The sequence below is a fragment of the Taeniopygia guttata genome, chromosome W (genome assembly GCF_048771995.1).
Source record: "Taeniopygia guttata chromosome W, bTaeGut7.mat, whole genome shotgun sequence".
NCBI classification, from domain to species: domain Eukaryota; kingdom Metazoa; phylum Chordata; class Aves; order Passeriformes; family Estrildidae; genus Taeniopygia; species Taeniopygia guttata.
The window spans coordinates 9,210,607-9,235,002 of NC_133064.1; the positions used below are offsets into that span (position 1 = coordinate 9,210,607).

Here is a 24,396-nt window from a genome sequence, read left to right on the forward strand (position 1 = left end):
GAAGGAAATTGAGACCAGGACAGCTTTTCTGCTGCATGTATACCTTAGACTAGGCTGAACCTTGAAAATGTTGTAGGTGTTTAGCTGGTTTCTTGCAGAATCTTTTGGTTTTCATTTACATACAATAATTTTAACTCTGCAGCAGAAATCATTGCTCTGTCAAACACAGGCCTGTTTTTTGCTCCAATGTTTGTAGTGATGCCTAGAGAGGCTACCTGGAACAGAGCCTAGACAGTGTTAAAGGAATAAAGTAAGTATTAAAAGGCCTTAAAAGGATACACCTTGGGCAGTACAAGACCCCAGCCGTGGCTCGACGCAAGATGGACGACTGGTCATGAGTTTTCACACTTTTATAAGTTTTGGTCCATTTACACACTGGGGTTAATTGTCCAATTACAGCTTCAGGTTATGAAGTTCTGTCCTCCCATATTGCTTTCCTCAATTTGCTGTTGTTTATACTTTTTTGGGCCCGAAGCTGCAATGGTGTCCTTGGTTCTCAGGCTGGAAAAGGATTGTTTTGTCTAAACTGTGAGGAGAACTTACTAACACTTTAGTCACACACTAAGGCAGTACAGAATCTGAAAAATATGAAAGCTAAAATTTAAAGCATCAGTAGCACCTCCCAACCATGAGACCTGAGTCTGTTTGCCTCAAAGAATAATCTTTATAAACCTAAAGTGCAGGTAGATATTTTAAGTTGTGTAGCTTATGTAGGTTTGCATTGTCAGTATTAAATTTGGAGGAGGTTTCCACATCTGAAAGTTGCATTGACAGCACTACTAATGGCAAAAGAGGATACAAGTATCCTTTCACTGTTGTTCATTTGCATAACTTCATTGAAAACCAGAAAGAGGAGACTAAAAAATGTGTATATAACAACAAATAATATTGTTTAGAATGTTACACAGCAATTTTCTATCCCAAGAGATACCAGGAAAATGTCTTGGTGAAGCTCAAGCTTTTGCTGGAGGGACTTCTTACAGTTTGTCCAAGACAGTAAGCTAGATTCCATCTCATCAAAATTGGGAAAGAAACCTGGACTTCCTTTCTTAATGCTGAACATTCTGTATTTCCTGCGATTTTTCAGGATGTGTGGTCTTATTGTTAATGAGGAAACCCACCCCCCCACACCCTAAATCTAGAACACATACTGTTCTGACTGAGAGGCCTTTCTTTCCTATCCCCTTTTCATTTATCAGAGTTGAGGTCATCTAGAACACATAAATATATAATACTGAACAAACTGTCAAGTTGGGAATAGAAGAGAGCATCTCATGATTAAATCTGTTGGTAATGTGCTGGTTTTTTGTTCTTTTGTACTTCTTGTATTTGCCATTTTCTAGTTGAAAATAGTTTTCTGACTGATAGAGAATTTTAAATGCTTCCTTACTTTAGCAAAGTTTTTATACGTGATCATGGCATGGAAGAAACTTTCTGAACTCATTTATCAATTAGAAGCATCATATCCATATATTGTTCTTTTGACAAGTCCCTCTGAACTCACTGCACTTTGTAGACAAAATGCAACTCAGATACAGACAATTTGAAGGACTCAAGAAGGAAGGAGTATTAATTAGAAGGGGTTCTCATCAGAGTGTGAATAAACTTAATGCAAATCTGTGGGCCTCCAACTTGAAGGCTGTTATACTCCAGAACACTTTAACCGTGGATTTGATGTAAGGTTGTGTTACTGTTGAGCAAGAAATGACACAAATCCACAAACAGGCTGGTTCACACAACAGCACTTTTAATACGAAAGTTCTCTTATAACTAGGTTTGACACATTCTACTTGATTGACTAATTAGCAAAAACATTTTTCTCACAAACAGTCGTTGAGAAGAACAGAAAAACAGAGTAGGAAAACACCACGTGCAGGTTGTTTATACTAACAAGTTATCATTGTTCCTCTACAATTCCCTAAAAAGTCTCACAAGTCCATTGTGAGAAAATGAATTCCGCTTTCTCGCTTTCTGACCAGGCTGTTGCATCCACAAGGTTGGAAGCAGAGGTGGTACTAGTTCTGAATGCAGATTCCCAAATCTCTTTTTTTTAGTTTCACTGCTTTGATGCACTGGAAGGTTTTTTTACCTCATTTGGAAGAAGACATGTCTGTTCAAATTGAGGAATTAAAAGGAGTGATAGCTAGAATGTCCATTTATAATTTCTTTGGTATTCTGCCAGTTTTGTATTTTTTAAAAATATTGTAATATATTGTAATATTTAAGGCTTTATGCTCCATGACTGTTAGTCTTTATGAAGACTTCACTTGCAACAGTTATGTCAGTTTGTCTTTGGACACAGAGGCTTGTGGATGAGAGTTGAGAAGGGCATGTTTCTTTGCCCAAAACTTCTATTCATTTAACTTCCTACAGTCATAAGATCCATTTTATGTCTGACCATGTGTTACTTCCTAAACCTTTTAAGATAGAACAAAGGGGACCTTTCAGATTATTCTTCTTTCCATCTAAGACCAGGCCAGCAAGGCAGTTTCTGTTACATATTTTTGAAGGTCAGGCCCACAGCTGTCATTTGGGTTGCCTCAGGCATCTTCAGCTGAAATTGTAAGGGAGCTAATTGATTGCAAAAGGAGACAGATTCAATAGTCTGTGAAGGATTCCCATGCCCAGAGGTAGCATCATACTGTATCTGAAAGGACATGCCCAACTTATTGAGGCTTTCCTCAGAATTATACTGTGGGAAAGCATGGATCCGATGCTTTCAGAGTCATCCTTTTACTGATCCTTCCTAAATCATGAAAAACCTTACTAAGGAGAGGCTGCTTCCTCTTCAGCTTTGCAGACTCACCCAGTTTTGGGTATTTCTTGCAATGGTTCAAGATTTTTGGCACCATGCCCATCAGTAAAATAGTCATGCATTCTGAAATTTATAGATTTGGTTCTTGAGTTGTCAGTGCAGGTTGGGTTTTTTTTTTCTCCTGTGAAATAACTAAAGTTTTAGGAGTATTTTAGGACATAATACAGTTACATAAGCTATGGCAGATGAGGCCATGTGATAGTTACTGGGGGAACCAGTTTTCTGCCTCACAGATAATGTGGTGTTGCTCAAACACATAGTTTTGTACTTTTAATCTGTGCTGTCTGTACTTCACTTACGTTGGTTTATGGCGATATAGTCTTCTATACTGGGGATAAAACTGAAAAGTTATTCAGACCTTTTTCTCACCTATATCACGTAAAAAAAAAAAAAGATAATAACTATTCTTGTAGTACTTATTGTCTCAAAGGAGATACTGAAACATTGAGTTTATACTTGTAAACTGCTTTGTTACCTGCTTTCTCAATAGAATTAGTTTCCTCAATTCTAGGCATCTTGGACTATCTGATCATTGCCTACCTTGTGAGGGCTGCTGAGTTGCTGTTGTCTGAATTGAGAAGAGATAGGACAGAACCTGAAACTATTGATAGCCAACCTTTTTTGTTGAATGCAGGTGCCTGTCAGAGGTCATGACTTTTTGTAGTGCTTCACAGTTTATACCATCTCATTTGCATGTGCAATTTTACCTCTCAAATACCTTACCTAGAAAAAAAGCCCCTAGAGATGGGGGCATATACATAAACCTATCTGCCATCTTAATGGTTTGCACATAATACCTTTCTTCTTTCTTTTTCAGCTCACAGCTCAATAGACTAACTGTGCAATTGCATAATATGAGTTGCTGTGCTATTTCTGATGAGTGTTTTAGTTGTTTTATTTTCAATTTCTATAGAACGGATATGATCCCTGAATTTATTTTAAAGGTGGAATTTAATATTAAAGCTAAAGCTCCAGTTTTCCCAAGTTATTGTTTTGCCATTCTGTCTCTTGGTGCTTGAATTCTAGTACATCTGGATAATGGTTTCCCCTGGCCACGTACTTACTATCTATTGTTCAATGATACTTATAAACATTTTTTCATTTCCTTTGGAGAAAATAATAGCTCTGTATGTATTCCCTTGCTAGATTTATGGAGGTAGTTGAGAGGGAAACTGTTGCTTGCTTTGCAGATTTTCTGTGTTGTGGCCATATCTAGGCTTCCTTGAACTAGTAAAAGTCCATTATAGCCAGAAATATTTGGGATTTTCACATTCCATAAGAAAATCCAACTTTTAAAACTTGTTTCTTTTTCATTCCTTTCAAAAAAATGCAACTTATGTTTCCATTTGTATCAGTGTGATATGTATGTATGGCTGGTTTTTTCCCATGAACTGGAGGGATGTGAGGTAGAAGCATACATTGAGAGCTGTCTCTTCCTTTTTGACTTTTGTATCTAATTCTATTCTATCCAAATAGACTTCTTGGGAGACTGTAGGGGGAAAGAAGAAAAACCTTGGAAAAGAAGGTTTGGAAAACAAAGACAACAGAGAGAAACGAGGGGACAGAGAAATGAGCCGTGGATGGGGAAGTTCCAACAGACGGGGAAGAGGAGGCAGCCGTGGCCGAGAGTGTATGTATTTGGGTTCATTTTTAAAGATTCAGATGCTTTTTTTTGCAGCTGAAACTGGTTAAGAGCAAATGCTTAATGGAGTAAAGTCTGTCTGAGCTATAGCTCAGCACTGAAGGGATCGTCTATGCAACAGGTATGCTCGATCTGTCTGTGACTTGGTTTTGGGATGGTCTGTGTTTATTTAGAGACACTACATTTAAATTTCTGTCCTTTTTTGATTAATTGATCTTGTACAAATTGCTGTTCTTTTTTAAGTTTTATAATTGACTCTGTAAAACTGCTTGAGAAGCAAGTATGTTGCTGCACAGCTGATACACTTTTTTTCTTTTAATGAAAAAAATATACAGTCTTGATTACATCTCCTTTTATGAGTGGGAGAACCTGAAGATGTTCTCATCTTTTTATAAAGGGGAATGAAAAGACTGGGCTCATTATTACTCTCTAGCATATGTTACTCATAAGCCAACCAAATGTGAGTTCCTACAACACAGAAAGTTCTTTGTGGGTTGAAATGTTTAAAAATTTTTTACAGCTTATACAGGTGCAAAAATACATTGTACAAAAGCAAACTGACGTTTCCAAGTTAGGTAGCATCACATTAGATAGCCATTGGATGTGCATTGCTTTTTTCTATTTAAGTTTTATCGGCAGTATCAAAGCTATATAAATTGCCTGTAAGGGCCATACACACTGATAGATGAGCAGAGAAACACCAATGAAAAAATATGTTTAGCTTTTGACTTAAAAGCAGGAAACAAATTTACAATATTAGTCAATTATTTAAATTATTGTAATACCTTCAAATATTGTGCCAGTGAAGACATTGTGAATCTTTGTAAAATAATGTCAGTCAGGAAAAAATAGTAATAAAACTTGCAGCTATGCTTAGAAAAAATGAATTCAGATCCATCAAAATGAAAGTGAAGTGTAAAGCTGTAATGAGGGATGTGGGACTCCAGGCGGCTCTTCAAAATGCAGTTTATTACATCCAAGACGTTACAGCAGTCCAGGGTCATGGGTGACAGAGCCTGTGCCTACAGCTGTCAGCTCCAGCTGCAGACAAGCCTGAAGACTCTTTAGTTTTGTTGCTGCCATTAGAAAAAATTGTGCAGTTCAAAATCTCAGCAGTGTTTTAAGTGATCAGTCTTTTTTTTTTTTTCTTCCTTCAAAGAGCCAGCCATCTTTTGAAGTACTTCCTCAGGAGTTTTCTGTGAAATAGTTAAGGTGCAGTGTGCTTTCCTAATGCCTCACCTTCACCTGGTTGTTATCCTTCTGATTTAAATACAAAGAAGAGTTGTTTTAAGTTACCCTGTGTCATGGTTTGACGCTGGCACAATGCCAGCGCCCCATGAAAATACAACTTACCAATCAAATGCTGTGAAATGTGATCAAGAACAGAGCAAAGCAGGCCAAACTTAATAACAAAGGAAAAACTTTATTACACTACTACTACTACTACTATAAAAGGAAAAGAAAGGAAAGGAAAAAAAAACACACAAAATTTGAAATTAAAACCTTCCAAAACATTTCTCCTCCCTCTACCCAACTCCACCAAACCCCAGCGAGACCCATTTGGATCCTTAATCAAGTTTTCACCCTTCAATATAATCAATACTGAGTCCATCGGGGAAGAGAGGAGTCCCCCTTGCACCATAGACCCCCAGGAAACACAGCTGCCACCTCTTGTGTTTCCAATGTCACACGTGGCACCGCCCAGACACACCGGCCAGTGTGACATTCTCCTCTCCATGTCACAGTGCTCTCACCACCGGGCATGGACAGAGACTGCTTATAGGGCCCCTTTAAGGATGCTTTGCCAAGGACCACCAGGAACAACAGTCCAGTATCGCAATTCGGGACTAGAGTCCCCCCCATTTTCCCCTGGGGCCGAGGGTCCAAAAGACAGAGATCGCCTTCTCTTCTTCTCTGAAGATGGAGGGCATCCTCACACCCTCCTCAGCTCTCTCTCTGTCCACTCCAAAACTGGTAGTTGCTGAAGAAGGTCTCTTGGCTCACCAATGCATCCCCCTAAAATGCAGTCCCTCTTGAAAGAAAGAGTGGTTCAGTCTATGGTAAACAAGCAGAGTCCAGCCAAAAGCCACTCTATCATCTCCCCCCAACCTTCTTCTCTGAACATCTGAGGTTTCAGGCTGTCTCTCTTCCTCTCTTTTTTCAAACCAAGGAGGAGAAAATTTCACAAAGCTTTCATTTCTCAGGAAGGGTTAAAAGTCCCAACTCCCAAGGATGGCTCGCTGCCCAGGCTCCAGCTCCCACAGCCCGGCTGGGCACCTTGCGGCCCCCCCGCTCTTCTCCTTCCCCGCGGCGAACTGCTGATAAAACCACCGCCGTCTCTTTTTCTCTCTTGGGAGAGAGAGAGACTCTGGGGGGAACGGAGACATCCCAGATTTCTCCACCCTTCCATCTGCAGGGGGCCAGGTCTGGTTCCAGCCCCTCCACCCTTGGGCCTACCTCCACAGGCCGCATGGCTCCCCTCCCCCACCCAGCCCGGGCTGGGCAGGGGAGGTCCGTACCATGCGATGACCGGAACCAAAGAAGGACGAGTCCTCCTGGGAATTCCGCTTTTAACCCCTCTGTGTTCTCAGAGGCGTGTCCACCTTCAATTGGTCACCCCAAGTGTCAGTATCTAAACCTGACCCCTGACTGGTGGACCTCTTCCTTCCAAAAAAAAATTCTCTTCCTGTGTCAAACCATGACACCCTGGTTGTACAGGTATATAGTATGGGCAGACAAAAGAGTTGGTGTTCTTGGTTGTTCCTTATTGTTTCAGCTGTTGCCACACAGCCTGCTATTGAGGAAGCATAGTATGAGGCAGCTTTTTTTTCCTACCTTGTTAAAGAAGTGAGGCCATAATTAATAGTGTAGGCTGCAAAACACTGCCTTTCTCCCCTCCCCCAAAACCCCAACCTAACAGAAATGTGTCTGCTGAAGGGTATTTTCCTCTTAGATATTTTTCTTCCTAATGGTCTAGTATGGATATTCTCAGTTCAGTCAGAGAGAAAAAGAGAGAGATTTCTACCAGGCTAAGCCTGGGAAAAAGTCTGAGAGGAATGTAAACAATTTATTTTCTCTCTTTCTGTTCATATTGTTTATAGATGTGTTCTGCCACACTGACCTAAGTCCAGTGTACCAATCATGTGAAATGTTTTTACTCTAAGACCAATGAAATTAGTCTTCACGATGTTCTCTATAAAAGAGTGATGTACTTCTTTTGAATAAACGTTCATTTTTTGCCTTCTGAATTTGGAGTAATTTCATTCCCGTCCCTGCCTCAGCAATGACAGTCTAGCACAAAGTAAACATAACTTGCTTGTAGCTAGGCTGCAGAAGAAGAGGGCTGACTGATATCTGTTAACCAGCCCACTTTAAAATATTGCCCTTTTTGTTTGAGATTTAGGTTAAGCAGATGGTTATACTGTCTCATGTGTGAGTCTCTTAAGCTGTCTTCTCTCCACAGTCAGAGCTGAAGAGAATGGAGTGGACAACAGTCAAGGAGACAGGCCTTCAGACCATGGGAAACATAGCCATGGGAGAGGTGAGATGGTAGTATTGGTGCAGGACTGGCACCAATGATTTCATATCCTTAAATCAAACTCTCCCATTTATTTCTTTAAACACTTCTTTTTAAGCATTTGTTGGTTATCCTTTGATTCCATAAGCATCTCATCCAGCTTTAATTTAGGTACATTCCTTTCCCTTGCCCCTTGTTATGTCTTGGTCTCAGAACAACTTAAAAGAATTGACACAGCTGACTTCTATGGTAATTTCCTGTGTAGCAGGCTTGTGTGCTCTGGCTATGGAAACCTGTTTTCCCAGATTGACTCATGTCAGCCTTTTGAGAGTGGGAGTATGCTGGGCTCTGCAGGATGTACCTTGGTTGCAGGAGAGCACAAGATTCCATCTGTATGGTTCTCAGGGGAGGATTTGATGTGTACTTGTGTTGTTTTTTTTGGGGTAGATCTGGTTGTCAGGCTTGCCTTCTGGTTTTGGTAGCCAATCGGAGAAAGTACAAGCCACCTTAGAGGCTTTTTGGTAAGAGAAGGAATTCAGCATAGAGAACTTGATGAAAACTGTGGAAAAAGAATACTGCAGAGTGTTAGGTACAACAATCTTATCCTGTAGAAGAGATAGGAAAGGTGTTGATAATGGATTTGATGTGGAATCAAGGGATGTGTAGTTGTTTTGATTTTTATGGGTTGAAGTGGAAAGAGGCTTGTTTCTTCTAAGAGCAGGAGGAATGAAAATTAATAACTTCGGTACAGTGCAGATTGTGTGAGGAAGTGGGTACTAAGTGAATGAAATTGAGAAAGTGCATAGCAGAACTAATGTACTTAAGTAATATCTGATTGGTGAAAAATTCTGCCTTCAAAAGGGTCTCTTCTTTGGAATATTCAGTAATGAGGCATTCAAAGACAGGCACATCCAACTTCATTGTTTCCAGATCTGCATCTTGAAGGAAGGGAAACATGCAAAGACATGTAGCTTCTAAAGGATTGCAAAAATGACTCAGTTGTACCTGTGAATCAGCAAATACCAAATGGTGTGTGTAGAGAGGTAGGCTTGCAGGGGAGGGTGTGGTATAGATCACAGCTATAGTTTTTTGGTATGTTAGCACTGTTAATAGATGGAATGTAAGTATTTCAGTTAATTGTTTTATAAAATAATCCTTTATACTCAAATTATAAAGGTAGGGGTTTTTTAAATTGTTGGGTGAAACTTAGAGGTTAACTTTAAATGCAGTCTGCTTTTTGCTTTGTAACCTTATGAACAATACACTGTTTTTGTTATCAACACTGTAGCTCTCTAGATGAATATCATGTCTTAAGCCAAAACACTGACCTATCTGACTGAAGAAATAGGAACAACTTCAACCAATTTTCACTCACTGGCTTAGTGTACAAAGTATTACTGTATCTCTCTACCAAGTATTTTAGACTGCATTCATGTGAGAAAAGTATCTTAATGAAATGTTTTCAACTGTCTGGGATAAGCTGGTTGACTTCAGTATTACTATATTACAAGCATGTGTATTCTGTGGCAGGAAATACCTAGTTAAATTTTAATGCAAAACTCTTGTGATTTTTGACCAGGAAAGTTATTTTTCTCACATTAGCCAGGAGGGAGAACAGCCTGGAGCCATCTGGGCATGTCTAGGTTGTTATTCTATACTACTCACATCATTGCCAGGGGTGGAAGTAAGGGATTCTCACTTCTGAGAAGGAGGGGTAGCATGGTTTATGGTCGGGAAGAAAAAGATGGCACATGGAGTGTCCCCCCCACCATTTTGTTCATTGTCTTGGGAGTTATGCAGTGCTGGGTTGGTTGATGAATGTGGGGGTTTTTTGGGGTTTTTTGCATGCGAATCACCCTCTTTTTGTACACTTTTGTTAGTAGTATTGTTGCTGTTACTGTTAATTTTCTTATCTCATTGCTTTTTCCAGTAAATAATTTTATCTCAACCCGTAATCTCTGCCATTCTTATCTCCCACTGAAGGGGAAGAACGAATGGGGAGGGGAAATGGGACACACTCTAAATTAAGGAGTGCTGCTCCTAAACCTCAACAGCCTTTAATTGACACCCAGTGTGAGGCATGAAGGGTTGAGATAACAGACTTGCCCAGAGTCGTTGGGAAGCAATTTTGATCTAAGAATTTGATCTATGTATGGAGCCACTGGGCACAATGTTGCTTGGTCTGTTTACATGCTTGTGGTACCTAACCCTGTATGTATTTCTGTATATGCACTATGTGCCCGTCACAGTGCTCCTTCTCAGAGCAGGGATAGGGATCAGGATCGCTTTGTTGCTGTACTGTGTGATATCAGTTTATGACATTATAACATCAAAGGCAATGAGGGCCATTAGGGATGTATCTTCAGTGCTGCTCTCCTGTCATGGCCTTGGGTGCTACCTCTGGAAATTCATTAATAATCATACCCAGCCTGTGGGGGAAACAGGGAAGGATGATTTTCCCCAGCTTTTTACCCCCTCTTCCTCCTTTAGGCCTGTTACATCAGCTTTTGAGAATTTTCAATTTCCTTTGGATGTTGAGGAAAGCCTCTTCTTGTTGCTAAGTCTGCCAGGTCTCCTCAGTGTGGTCTACACCATGTTCAGAATCAAGAAAGAGCTATCTAGGGAGGTTATTCAGAGATCTGCCATAAGGGTAGATGGATAGTCATGAGTGGCATGGAATGTGGGAGAAAATTAGCCAGTTTTGGGGGAAATTCTCTGCACCAATGGTTTGGAAGTTCACCCTTGAACAAATATAGGACCCTGTTAAAGTGACAGAATATTTGCAAGGACAATGCTGTGACCGCTCCACAGGGGAGCAACTTGTTGCAGTGTGCTGGGCCCTGGCTACTATTTATTGTACACTGCTCATCACTAGACAGCATCCTCAGGGGGAGAAGGAGGAAAGCAGAGCAACTGACACAGTGGCCACTCAAACTGCAGTTGAACCAGAGGAACAACCTATGCTGGTAGCAGTCATACCTATACAGAAAAAGAAATCCAAGACCAAATAATTTCTCTTAGTGAGGGTTAAAGATGAAGCAGGGGCCTCAGAACAGGAGGAAGAGGCAGGGTCAGAGATAATAATCTGATTCCTATCTCTGGGTGAGCTGAAAGATATGTGAAAAGATTTCAGCTACCAGTTGGGTGCCATGGTGACCTGGCTGCTCTGATGCTGGGGTATGGTGGCCCATGATATGAAACTAGATGGTAGCCAAGCAACTGAGATCTCTGTTCTGGGATGTGTGCATTGACCAGAAAATTAGTAAGAAGACACAGGATTGCAAGGTTGGAAGAGACCTTCAAGATCATCAAGTCCGAGCCAGCCCTAACACCTCAACTAAACCATGGCACCAAGTGCTACATCCAGTCTTTTTTTAAACACATCCAGGGATGGTGACTTCACCACCTCCCTGGGCAGACCATTCCAGTACTTTATCACTCTTTCCATAAAGAACTTCTTCCTAATATCCAACCTATATTTCCCTTGGTGCAGCTTAAGACTGTGTCCTCTCATTCTGTCAGTTGCTGCTTGGAGAAAGAGACCAACCCCCACCTGACTACAACCACCTTTCAGGAAGTTGTAGAGAGTGATAAGGTCACCTCTGAGTCTCCTTTTCTCCAGGCTAAACAACCCCAGCTCCCTCAGTCGTTCCTCATATGGCTTGTGTTCCAAGCCCTTCATCAGCCTCATTGCCCTCCTCTGGACGTGCTTGAAGGTCTCAACGTCCTTCCTAAACTGAGGGGCCCAGAACTGGACACAGTACTCAAGGTGCAGTCTTGCCAGTGCTGAATATAGGGGAAGAATGACCTCCCTGTTCCTGCTGGCCACACTATTCCTGATACAGGCCAGGATGCCATTGGCCTTCTTGGCCACCAGGGCACACTGCTGGCTCATGTTCAGTTGGCTGTCAACCAGTACCCCCAGATCCTTTTTCGCCTAGGCACTGTCCAGCCACACCGTCCCCCACCTATAGCATTGCAGGGGGTTATTGCAGCCAAAATGCAGGATTGGGCACTTGAACTTATTAAATGTCATCTTATTGGACTCTGCACATCTATCCAACCGTTCCAAGTCTCTCTGCAGAGCCCTCCTACCTCCAACAGATCGACACATGCTCCCAGCTTTGTGTCATCTGCAAATTTACTAATGAAAGACTCAATACGCTCATCCATGTAGTCAATAAAAATATTGAACAGAACTGGCCCCAGCACAGACCCCTGAAGGACACCAGTAGTGACTGGCTGCCAGCTGGATGCAGCACCGTTCACCACCACTCTGTGGGCCCGGCCATCCAGCCAGTTCCTAACCCAGCAAAGAGTGCTCCTGTCCAAGCTGTGGGCTGCCAGCTTTTCCAGAAGTATGCTGTGGAAGACAGTGTCAAAGGCCTTGCTGAAGTCTCTGCGTGTTTTCTCCACAATCATGCAGGAAGAACCACAGCTCAGCTCATGGGGTGTACCTTCTCTCCCCATCTAGGAGATGTCTACGTTTGGTACCAGAACCTCTAATCTGTATTGCCAAGATTTGGAGAAGGTCTTCTTTAATCTCCTCCCTGAGTTTCTTGTGAGTCTCCTCTATCTTGTCTTCTAATTTCTGCAGATGTGTTTCCAAAGCTGCCATTCTTGCATGTGTTGGGCCATGCATGACATCTGCATATGATCGGAGCTTCTTCGCCATATCAAGCACGGTCTTCTCCCTGTCATCCTGTGTAAAGACGTTTATTTGTATTCCACGGACAGATTCAAGCGAGATCTCTTTGGTTGCTCTTGGGGGATGAGGTTTATTCAGGATACATTGTGACCCTGCCTCGAGCTGCCAGACACAGCACGTGGCTGGGCCTAAGGGGATGGGGGAGGGGAGAGACAAAGAGGGGAGCAGGGACTCCCAGAGGACGCTCCAGGAGGAGAGGGGAAGATCCAAGAGAACGTCCAGCCCCCCGGAGAGCCTTTATCAAAGGGGGCTCCAGGGTGGGCTGGAACAGGACCTGGGCCAATGGGGTCACAGGTACCTGATGGTTCAGGGGAGGGTTACAGATGTGGGGTGAACCATACATTCTGGGGGGTGAGATGGAACAATCCATTTGGCTTTTGGACCCCGCTGTAGGTGAGGGTAATTGTCCAGCCAGTAGGGGGCGTTATATTCGTCCTGGCTGTACTATTGTGGTTCTTAATCATATTTATCTACCCTTCCCAACAATCCTGCTTCATTATTGCTAAAGCAGAAGCATATTCTTGTGGCCCAAGTCGTATAAATTTTCACCACATCACGGATGTACATGGTACCAAGTCTGGATTTACAATGTCTAGGTCATCTGAGAAGACAATCTCTGCTACTGCCATTTCTCTCAAGTGTTTAATCCCTTGTTTTATGGTCTTCCACTGGGTTTGCTGCATATAAAGATCGTCTGCACACAGATATCTTTGTGACACACTTCCCAGGACCTGTGCCCAAAGACTGTGAGGGTCAGCCCCCCTCATAATTCCTTGGTCAATAATTGGATCATATGACAGGGATCCTAAATGCCTTGCTTCAGTACTGTCCAGAATTGTAGCCTCTCCTGCAGCATCCCAAAGATGGACTAACGAACTAACTATAGATTCATCAGATCGTTGAGTGTAATTCTTTCTTAGGCCATGAAGGTCCTTCAGGGAAAAGGACTCAATATTGGCCTCTGATTTTGTGTCAGTTCTTGGCTTTAAGGGTCCTTCCCCCAGATCATTACCATCGTCCACTCACTGATCGGTTTTAATGATGTGTTTTCTGTCTGTCATGGTAGGAGCAACAGCCATTTGTTGAGGATCATTGTCTGGCTTAGCTGTGGGCTTAGGCTCATTGTTTGGTTTAGCTACAGGCTTAGGTTCACTGGTTTAGCTACAACCTGAGTAGCTGGGGTGTTGGCTGCAGCCTGAGTGACTGGGGTAGCTGCTGATTTATCTCCCTGCCCCCCTGCCTCTATCTGCTGCCCTACAGTATCTAGCAGTGTGCGATAAGCATAGGCCAGGGCCAGCTTATTGCAATAATCTTTTTCTCCTTAGACTCATCATGGCACTTCTCTTTCAGGTATTTCCCCATCTCAGCTGCGTCCTGTATTTGTTCACATAAAAAAATCCGAGGCTATAGGGTCAGAAAATTCTGTCAGGGTTTGGCTCATATTTTCCCATTCTCCACACCACTCAGAATTTTCCATGCCTGGGTCTACTTCTGGGTCAGGGGTCTCATCATGTCCTCTGGACATACCCAGCCCTCACTCAAGAGAAGCTGCAGACCATATAAAGGAAGCTTACCAGATGAAATACCAGGAAGGTGGTATCCTTGGCATTCAGGGGAAACTGGACATTCTCCAAAAGTGACTTAACTGATTCAAAGGAGAAGAAGGAAAGGAAAGGCTCAAAAGCCTCATTCTCTGCTCTTCCTCTAACAAACGGGGCGCAATTACTAATAAACCTCCAAAACATGCTACTGGAATTAGAATGCAGGGTAGGACAAAGAAGCCATAAACCATACTTATCTTGAACAGGCTCCAGTACCTTTGTAAACTCTCTATTAATCATTATCACCGAGCCCAGCACAATAGCTATTCTAATCCATGCCTCTGTACTGTAAAAACTACATGTTAGGGAGAATACCGGAGCTATTTCTGGATAAGAAAATAATCCTAGGGACCAGAAAGGTATTAAGACCTCAAAAAAGCCTAGGGATGAGAAAGACATGAAGTCCTTTGCCCCAAGAGACATGAATTCAAGCAACATGGCTACTGTCTGCTTTGTCCCAATACAGAGTAAGCACAACCAAAATGCAATCAGTATAGGTTTTTTCCACTTTTTGAGCCACGCGTTGAGCGCCAAGAAGTGTGTTTGTCCTGATTTAGAGCAAATTTGGGAGAAAACCTCTAAAGGGATTTCCTCTAGAAAGCAAATTCAAGCGGCGTCTCCCCCACCTGGTTCAGGGAAAAAGATTTTCTTTGGAGAAAAGTGGAAAAAACTGTTTATTTAACAGGCAAAGAATTCACCAGCACACAATAATGGACAATATTAAACAATAAAACCTCTTGCTGCTCCAAAAGAGATGACAAACTCAGAAAGTCCCCTTCATGGGCTGTAGCTCAGCTTACTCAGTCTCTTATCAGCCCCTCCAGTGCTGGAAATGCTGTGGCCCAGGCCTGGCCTGGCCCAGTGGGCCAGAGGTGTGAGCTGCCAGTGCTCTTCTGGGTGTTCAGTCCAGAGCAGGTTTAAACAGGTCCAAGGAAAAAGAAAAACCATAGTCTAGGGAACTTCTCTGCCTCAGCTAGCTAGAAACTAACTAAAAGCAAAGGAGAGCTCTGTTGTGTCGTCTTTCTGTCCATCTGCAGGCAACACAGTCCAGAAGCAGAAATGTGGAGGAGCGAGTGCAGTTTCTGGTAACAAACTGTGCGCTTCTTCTTCCCCCTCTTCACTCTCGAAACCTGTCTTAGAGGTGCAAAACTTATTTCTGGGCTAAACAGATGAATGGGGATATGAGCATCATAAAGTCACCCCAGGACACACTGTTAGCTGGGTAGAAAACTGGCTGGATGGCTGAGCTCAGAGAGTGGCGGAGAACAGAGTTAAATCCAGCTACAGGCTGTTCACTAGTGCTGTTCCCCAAGGCTCAGTGTTTAGGCCAGTCTTGTTGAATATCTTTATTCATGATTGGTTGAGAGGTTCGAGTGCACCCATAGTAAGTCTGCAGATGACACCAAGTTGGTGTTGATCTGCTGGAGGGTCTAAAGGCTTTACAGAGGGATCAGGACAAGTTGGATCAATGGGCTGAGGTCAGTTGTATGAAGTTCAACAAGGCAAAGGGCCAGGTCCTGCACTTGGGTCATAGCAACCCCGTGTAGCAATGCAGGCTTGGGGCAGAGTGGCTGGAAAGCGGCCCAGCAAAAAAGGACCTGGGGGTGCTGGTTAACAGCCAGCTGAACAAGAGCCCAGGTGGCCCAGAAGGCTAATGGTATCCTGGCCTGTATCAACAATAGTGTGGCCAGCAGGAACAGGGCGGTGATTGTTCTCCTTTACTGGGCACTCGTGAGGCCACAGCTTGAATCCTGTGTTGAATTTTTGGCCTCTCACTGCAAGAAAGTGGAAGTGTTCAAAACGCATGTGGATGTGGCACTTGGGGACATTATGTTGGTGCTGGGTAACAGCTGGACTTAATCTTGGAGGTCTTTTCCAACCTTAATTATTCTGATTCTAAAAATGGTTACTAGAGTACATGCATTATATTATGAAATTGATTTAATGCTACTAGGTTTATGATAACTAACAAGACAAAATTATTTGAATTATAATGTATATATAATTAATATCAATATATTATAATATATTGAATATAACTTCAGTGTTTGTTTTGGTAATATGGAATACCGAGAATATTAATTTTCTATACTTAGCCTCCTTATCTCTTTGCATGGCTTAAACTTCTGTCACCTTAGTGTCTGCTGGGAGGATGGCTGGCTCTGTATTTCCAAAGGAGAGATCAGGACTGTTTGATTATTGTGTAGTCAGAGATAAGCACAAATCTAAGGTATTGCCTGCATGTCCAGTCTGCGTTCCCTTACTGTTCTTAAGCCTATTTCTTAACCTTAAAGTGTCTTCACCTAATTAAACCTGTCATTGTGAAAATCTGAATTTCAAAATAAAGCATCTGTGATGCAGTGGAAAGATTTAGGTCTGCAAGCTCAGCAAACTGGATTTTTTACAGATTAGGTTATTAAGTTAATGGAGTGTTCCAATCTGAGTTGTGATGCTACACACCTTTTTCATGCTTCCGTGTAGTGTGCATTTGTTTTGTGGGAAGAATAGTTGTGTACGAGATGAACAATTCTTTCTATGCATGGATGGTACCAGAGTGAAGTCTTGATTGTGTAATTATAAGTGTTTTTAACTCCTAGTGGGTTTTAGTGGAAACAAAATCTCACTCCCTTCTTAGGTTGACTTCTCTATAATTCATTCCAGAAACAAAAAATATAAATTGAATAAGTGGTGGCTAATGTGAACCTAGTCAACTGAGGGAGGTGTGTGTAATTTTGTTATTTGCCTGATTCCATTATTTGCTTTTGTGCTCAATATGGTGAGTGATTGCAAGAAAGTCTATTCCTTTAGACTTGGTGGAAGATTTAATGAGCTACTGCCACATCACTTGTATTTTTGTCAGTATATAAAAATGTTAGAAAAATTGCTGATTGTGAATTACCACAGGAAAAAAAATTTAGTGAACATTGGCTGTTGTAATATAAATCATATCTATGCATCTCTTTAGAGTAGTGTTAAAGCTATACTTTTTATGTTAAAAGCATAAACTGGGATTACTGCAGGGAAGAATTGATCTTGTCTGCCTCTTGGTACATTTGCACTTTATTAGAGGATTGAGCTAAGTTTAAAATTAACCAAGCCAAAAAAAATAAAAGAGGGCAGGCATCATGGTAGCTGGGGACAGCAGGGGTTTTGGTGGCTTATCCTTGTGTAAAGGTAACTGGTTTTCTGGCATTTAGCAAGCGAGAAACTGGTTTGAAGAGCCGATACAACAGTGACCTAATAATTTTGGTTTTTGATGTTGGTTTTGTGCTCACTGTTTTGACAGTATGTGCAAAGCTTAGTGCAGGAAGGAGCAGAATTTTGATCACTAGTGAGAAACTTCTGTTGTAGTAGTTCTGATTTAAATGGGTTTAAGTTACTGTGGGATTGCATGCTCAGAATATGGGTCCCTGCTCTGAATTGTAAGAAGCTCTGTTTGCTCACTGACCTTTTAGTCACTGTTAAAAAGTAGCAAAAGTTTGGAAATACCTGATGGTCATTCACAGTTGCTTCCTGACTAACTTCTCTATGTTAGAAGGCTGTGTGCCTTTTAATTGTTTTAAGGCCTGTGTGTTTGCGGGCCCCAAGTTGGGCAACTCCCTGGGGGCTTCCCTGGCAGGGAAGACCCTCCTGGAGCAGTTCTGAGTCAGGAACGAGAGACGCATTGGACTTTTTCAGTCTTCAGGTTCTGTTTATTGTTATCTTACCAAAACTTCAGCACACTGTCTACGCCCAGACCTTGCATGTGTGAAAACAGCACAAAAATGGCCAACAACCTCGTGCTGCAAGGTCTTTTTAAGTCTAATCAAAAACTAAACTACCCAATTAAGAAGTGACACCTAAATTATTTTCCTTTCTAATCCATGAACTGACCCCTAAAGACCCACAATGAAGATTTTTCTACCCAATTACAAGACACCACCTAAACCCAAGAAGAAAGAGGAATAAGAGAGAAGAAAGGAACTCGAGACAACACCCTATATCGTCCGTCTTGAACCCATCTATAACATACTAAAAATCCTAAAACCTAAATTTCTCACCCATGTGACATACTACACTACTCTCTACAAGAATCTCTACAATCTATTTCACACTTTTGTGGTTTCTAGTTTACCTTGAGGCTTTGGAATTTCGTCCATGAATGAGGGTCAAAGTCAGTGTTTTCCTGGGAGTCAGAGCACCCCAGGGCAGACAGGGGGATATTCCCCTTGCCCTGGGTTCCCACAAAGGCCATGTTTTAATTTTGGCAGTGAAGTAACTTTCTGAGCATGAGAATTTAAGACTATAGTAGTGATTCAATTGTGTCAGAGAATATCACCTCTTCCCACCGGCATCTTGCATTAATGACCATGATGTATGAGATTCTGTGTCAGGGTGGTCTTTCAGTGGTGGGTACTCACTGTCCCATATTTTGAATCAGTTCTTCATAAGTGTCTTACAGATTTGAATTTAATGCTAACCCTGCTGGTTTGGTACTGCTCTTTTGTCTTCACTAGAATACTTTTTATTGCATTTGTTGATTAAACTTAATTTCAGTTTTGACAGAAGGCATAGACACAGCTTTATGAAGTTAAGGGAATCTACTTGAAATTCAAGTTCAGATTAACTTTTTATACCAGATCACTTTGAAAATGCCTTGCTGACTAGTAGTCTAAGACTGTGCATGGAGCTTCAGGAACAACATGATGTTTTTCTATCAGTTTCTAAAATTGTTAGAAGTTCTTATTTCTGTTTTCAGACAGTAGTTTATTGTGCCCATCCTGGTATGATATCGTACATATGCCTTGTTTGCTAAAACTTCATTTTATGTGGAATATGCTAAAGTTATTTTTTCAGACTTTTGCACTTGGAAGGCTGGGGAGACTTCTTCTAAAATCTATTTCTACTTTCATGCTAGATATTCCAGCTTCTGTCTTTGTACCTAATGTCTGCCTCACTCAAAAATATTTCTGCTTGACTATTACTGTGATTTGTAGCTCCCAGTCAGTCTTGTAGTTGAGTTTGTAAAAAAAAAATTTTGATCTCTCTTCTGTGCATCATTAGTAAATGGTGTTTAATACTGCATTGATAGCTGTAGGAAGTAGTGTCCCCAAGTAAATTTTTCTAGCTAGTTCTATTCTTTTAAGAAAACCAACAAAACGAATATTTTCTAGGCAGAAAGATAATCCAGAGTGCACTCACTTCTAAAGCTGCAACCCTGTAATGCCATGGATCAGCTTCCCAGATTGTGGATTTTAGGTGAGTGAAGGAGAGAAGAGCAGTAGAAGGTGTAGGCTGAGCAAGGAGGTTTAGAAGGCTGAATTATCAGATGGGTACAGCAGGGTCTGGGACACTGTGTATGACAGAGCAAAGAGCACAGCTCCATGTGTGGGCTCAGTGAAGAGAAATGGCAACTGCCAGGTTGTAGTTGTTACCCCTTTCCTAATCTCTGTCGCTTCTCTCCAGATGATTGTAAAAAGAGTGTAAAGAGGGGAAAATGGCCTAGTGTCAGACTTCATTCTTCTGTGTTCTTGTTGTTCTGCCTTGCTAGATGAAAATCCTTCCTCTGCAGGTTTACATGGTTGTCATCCTGTATAGAATAAGTGTCGGAACTCAAAATGTCCCTCAGACATTTTTGGGTGTTCCGGGTCCAGGTCAGAAGCATTTGAGACCCTGGCAGGCAGCTGGAAACAGCTGTGATTTTGGATTTGAACCAAAATCCAAGATTTACCAACCTTGCAGGAAGAACAAGAAGTCACAAAAGTTTAGATATCATAGTAGAAGTAGTCACAAAGTAAAGGGAAGAATTTTTGAGTGCTGTACAGGGGGGTTTTAAGTCCTGTACAGGGGGGTTATGGTTTTGTACATGGGGGTCAGAAGTTTTAAGATGGAAGGATTTGGGCCTGTCCTGTCATCCCTCTTTCTTCTTCCTTACCTCCATGTTCTTGGTGATGTTGGCACTCACAGATTGGTTTAGAGTAGAGAAGCACCATTTAATATAGGTAATAGGCATTGGGGAAAAACTGTAAAAATTTAACACGTAATGTACCATATAAAATATAGCAACAGTCCTGGGCGGGGGGAGAGAAGAAGAAGACGGGAGTCAGAAAGGATGTCGGTGGTGTGTGTGTGCCTTTGCCTGAGCTGCTGAGCAAACCGCAGCAGCCTGAGAAGACAATCTTTTAGATAGCTTGCAATAAACTGCCTTGAGACTGAACAACAGAAGACTTCTGAGCTTTTTTTTTGAAAGCACAGGTTGGAGGAGAGATTTTTCCACCACACGGAGCCACCTGCGACCTAGGGTGAGCTCCGGCAAATAAGGGTAAACCCTTTCATCAAAATGTGGATAAAGCTATCCTGCTAATTTGATATTTCTAAGAAGTCCTTGGGTTCGCATGGCAAGGTTTTGGTATCAAGGGGAGGGGGGGACTACAGGGATGGCTTCTACGAGAAGGTGCTGGAAGCTTCTCTTATGTCTGACAGAGCCAATGCCAGCTGGCTCCAAGACAGATCCACCACTGGCCAAGGCCAAGCCTATCAGCGACAGTAGTGATGTCTGTGATGACATATTTAAAGATGGGGAAAAAAATATCACACAGAATTAATTGCATCCAAGGAAGAGAGGAGTGACAATATGTGAGAAACAGTGATGGAGACTCCAAGGTCAGTGAAGGAGGTGCAGGAGGTGCTCCAGGTGCCAGAGCTGAGATTCCCCTGCAGCTCATGGTGAAGACCTGCAGGATGTCTACCTACAGCCCATGAAGGTCCACAGGAGAGCACAGACCCATCTGCAGCCTGTGGAAGACCCCACACTGGAGCAGGTTTGCTGGCAGGACTTGTGACCCCGTGGGGGACCCATGCTGGAGTAGCCTGTTCCTGAAGGACTGACCCTATGAAAGGGATCCATGCTGGAGCAGTTAATGAAGAACTGCGGCTTGTGGGAAGGACTCACACTGGAGAAGTTCATGAAGGACTGTCTCCCATGGGAAGGATCTTATGCAGGAACAGGAGAAGGACTCCTTTACCTGAAGAGAAAGTAGCAACAGAAACATGTGATGAACTGTCTGTAACCTCCATTCCTCATCTCACTGCACTGTTGGGGGAGAGGGGGTAGAAAATCAGGAATAAAGTTAAGCCTGGGAAGGAGGGGGGAGTGGGGAGAAGATGTTTTTAAGATTTGTTTTACTTCTCATTATCTTACTCTGATTTTGATAATAACTTCAATAAATTTCTCCAAGTCAGGTTTGTTTAGTCTGTGATGGTAACTGGTGAGTGATCTCTCCCCTGGCAATTTGTGGAAGGGAGTGATAAGAGCAGCTTTGGTGGGCACCTGACCTCCAGCCAAGGTCAAACCACCACAGTATTTTAGCAGTCCAGAAATGTCTTTTAAAACATGGATAGTGAACTAGGGCAAGGAGGAGAACAAGTGGTGAGGGGAGGAAAAGGAAAGTCATTAAAATAGGAACTTTCTAAACAGAATTTGCCATGTCTTGGAGATACTGTTTATTCAGTTTAGATGGTCCCCTCAAAATAAGGGGTAATTTTGATCCAAATTTGAAGTCTTTCATAGGTAATTCTGATGCTTGGACAACCAGTATATCAGTGACTTAGGATTATAACCTTTGTGTTCTGGTAAGCTTGTAGTTGTTCAGTGACTTTTTATAACCACATAATTTTGTCATTAAAATAAACATCACTTTGTTCTCAGCAGCAACTCTTGTAATACCAAATAATATACATGGTCTCCCTCAAAAAACCCAACAAACTGAAAAAGCCTCAGATACTGATGTTATAAAAAATAAACAAATTCCACCAAAACTATGTAGAAATATACCACATGTAAGAAATAGTTTCTAACAGTTTTCATAGACATGTGCTTTATGGATGGTTAAGTAATACCAAAATTTTCATGCTTTCTTGGCACTATGCAACATGCAAAAATAAAGCCATTCACTATATTAAGAAGCTTGTAAACTGAGGTTGGTAACCAAAATTGGAGGCAACAAATATTTGATGTTGTTACAATAGACATTAATATTCTTGTGGGTAATAACAGAGAAGTTTGAGTAATTTGAATTGGATAATTATAACGTCAGTAGTTATGCTTAAAGGGTGTCATGGTTTGACGCTGGCACAATGCCAGCGCCCCATGAAAATGCAACCTACCAATCAAATGCTGTGAAATGCGATCGAGAACAGAGCAAAGCAGGCCAAACTTAATAACAAAGGAAAGACTTTATTACACTACTACTAATAATATAAAGGGGAAGAAAAAGAAAAAAAACCACACAAACTTCAAAATGAAAACCTTCCAAAACATTCCTCCTCCCACCACCCAACTCCAACAAACCACAGCGAGACCCATTTAGATCCTTAATCCAGTTTTCACCCTTCAATATAATCAATACTGAATCCATCGGGGAAGAGAAGAGTCCCCCTTGCACCACAGACCCCCAGGAAACACAGCTGCCACCTCTTAGGGGGTGAACGATCGGAACTGAGCTGGGCCAGCTCTTTCGAATGGAAGGGTGGAGAACATCTGGGATGTCTTTGTTCCCCCTCCCCTAAGCTAGAGGGAAAAGAGATAGAGAGCCAGCAGACACCTGGGAGTTTGCCGGTGGAGGAGAAGGAGAAGGGAGGGGAAGATGCCCAGCGTGGGAGATGGGAGACGCAGTCCTGGGCCGAGATTGCAGCCGTCTGGGCAGTCCAGGAATTTTAACCCTTTCCTGTGAAATAAAGGCTTTATGAAATATTACTCCTCCTCAATTTGAAGGAAAGAGAGACAGCCTGGGACCTCAGATGTTCAGAGAAGAAGGTTGGGGGGAGATGATGGAGTGGCTTTTGGCTGGACTCTGCTTGTTTACCATAGACTGAACCACTCCTTCTTTCAAGAGAGACTGCATTTTAGGGGGATGCACTGGTGAGCCAAGAGACCTTCTTCAGCAACTACCAGTTTTGGAATGGACAGAGAGAGAGCTGAGGAGGGTGTGAGGATGCCCTCCATCTTCAGAGAAGAAGAGAAGGCGATCTCTGTCTTTTGGACCCTCGGCCCCAGGGGAAAATGGGGGGGACTCTAGTCCAGAAATGCGACACTGGACTGTTGTTCCTGGTGGTCCTTGGCAGAGCATCCTTAAAGGGGCCCTATAAGCAGTCTCTGTCCATGCCTGGTGGTGAGAGCACTGTGACATGGAGAGGAGAGCGTCACACTGGCCGGTGTGTCTGGGCAGTGCCACGTGTGACATGGAAACACAAGAGGTGGCAGCTGTGTTTCCTGGGGGTCTGTGGTGCAAAGGGGACTCTTCTCTTCCCCGATGGACTCAGTATTGATTATATTGAAGGGTGAAAACTTGATTAAGGATCCAAATGGGTCTCGCTGGGGTTTGTTGGAGTTGGGTGGTGGGAGGAGGAATGTTTTGGAAGGTTTTCATTTTGAAGTTTGTGTGGGTTTTTTTTCTTTTTCTTTCCCTTTATATTATTAGTAGTAGTGTAATAAAGTCTTTCTTTGTTATTAAGTTTGGCCTGCTTTGCTCTGTTCTCGATCGCATTCCACAGCATTTGATTGGTAGGTTGCATTTTCATGGGGCGCTGGCATTGTGCCAGTGTCAAACCATGACATTGGGGAAACAAGGAATGTGTTGGAACAGGTTGGTGAAAGCACAGGAGGGTAGGGATAGGCTGAGTCAGAGAAGGAAGCAAATGGAATATTTAAACTTTCTTCTCACAGATAAGAAGTGATGGAATTTCTTGAGAGATCAAGGTATTCAGGGAGGCTGGAATTTTAAAGCATTTAGGCAACAGGGAAAAATTAAATGAAATTTTGAACAATGTCTAATGATTTGGCAATAGCAGTTTTCACTGTAGGACACGTGAAAGCACGGCGCGAGCTGCTGCTGTTGAAAAGGTGAAAAAGAGAGAGTTTATTTTCTGACTCCAGCATTTATACTTTTTCAAAGGTGATAGTGGATTGGAGGGTTAAGGTGCCACCTCTCCAATGACATTTGACAAACTACTAGTACATCAGGTTTCTCCACCTCTATGAAGGAATGAAAAACAATCGGTTGTTTACAGAAAGTTGTGTGAGAAAGTTCTCTAACAGAATGTAAACTCAGAAGGCTTTAGAAAATCTTAAGAATC

General features: G+C 42.2%; 1 protein-coding gene across 16 annotated transcripts in view; it reads left to right on the forward strand.

The window, feature by feature from the left end:
• LOC116806978 (ubiquitin-associated protein 2) overlaps nt 1-24,396 on the forward strand; it is a 171,364-nt gene that overhangs the window by 21,976 nt on the left and 124,992 nt on the right. For all 16 annotated transcript variants that reach the window (XM_072923059.1, XM_072923062.1, XM_072923060.1 and 13 more), the window contains 2 exons: nt 4,292-4,445; nt 7,921-7,998. In XM_072923059.1, coding sequence (XP_072779160.1) covers nt 4,292-4,445; nt 7,921-7,998 — 232 coding nt within the window. The remainder of the gene's footprint in view (nt 1-4,291; nt 4,446-7,920; nt 7,999-24,396) is intronic.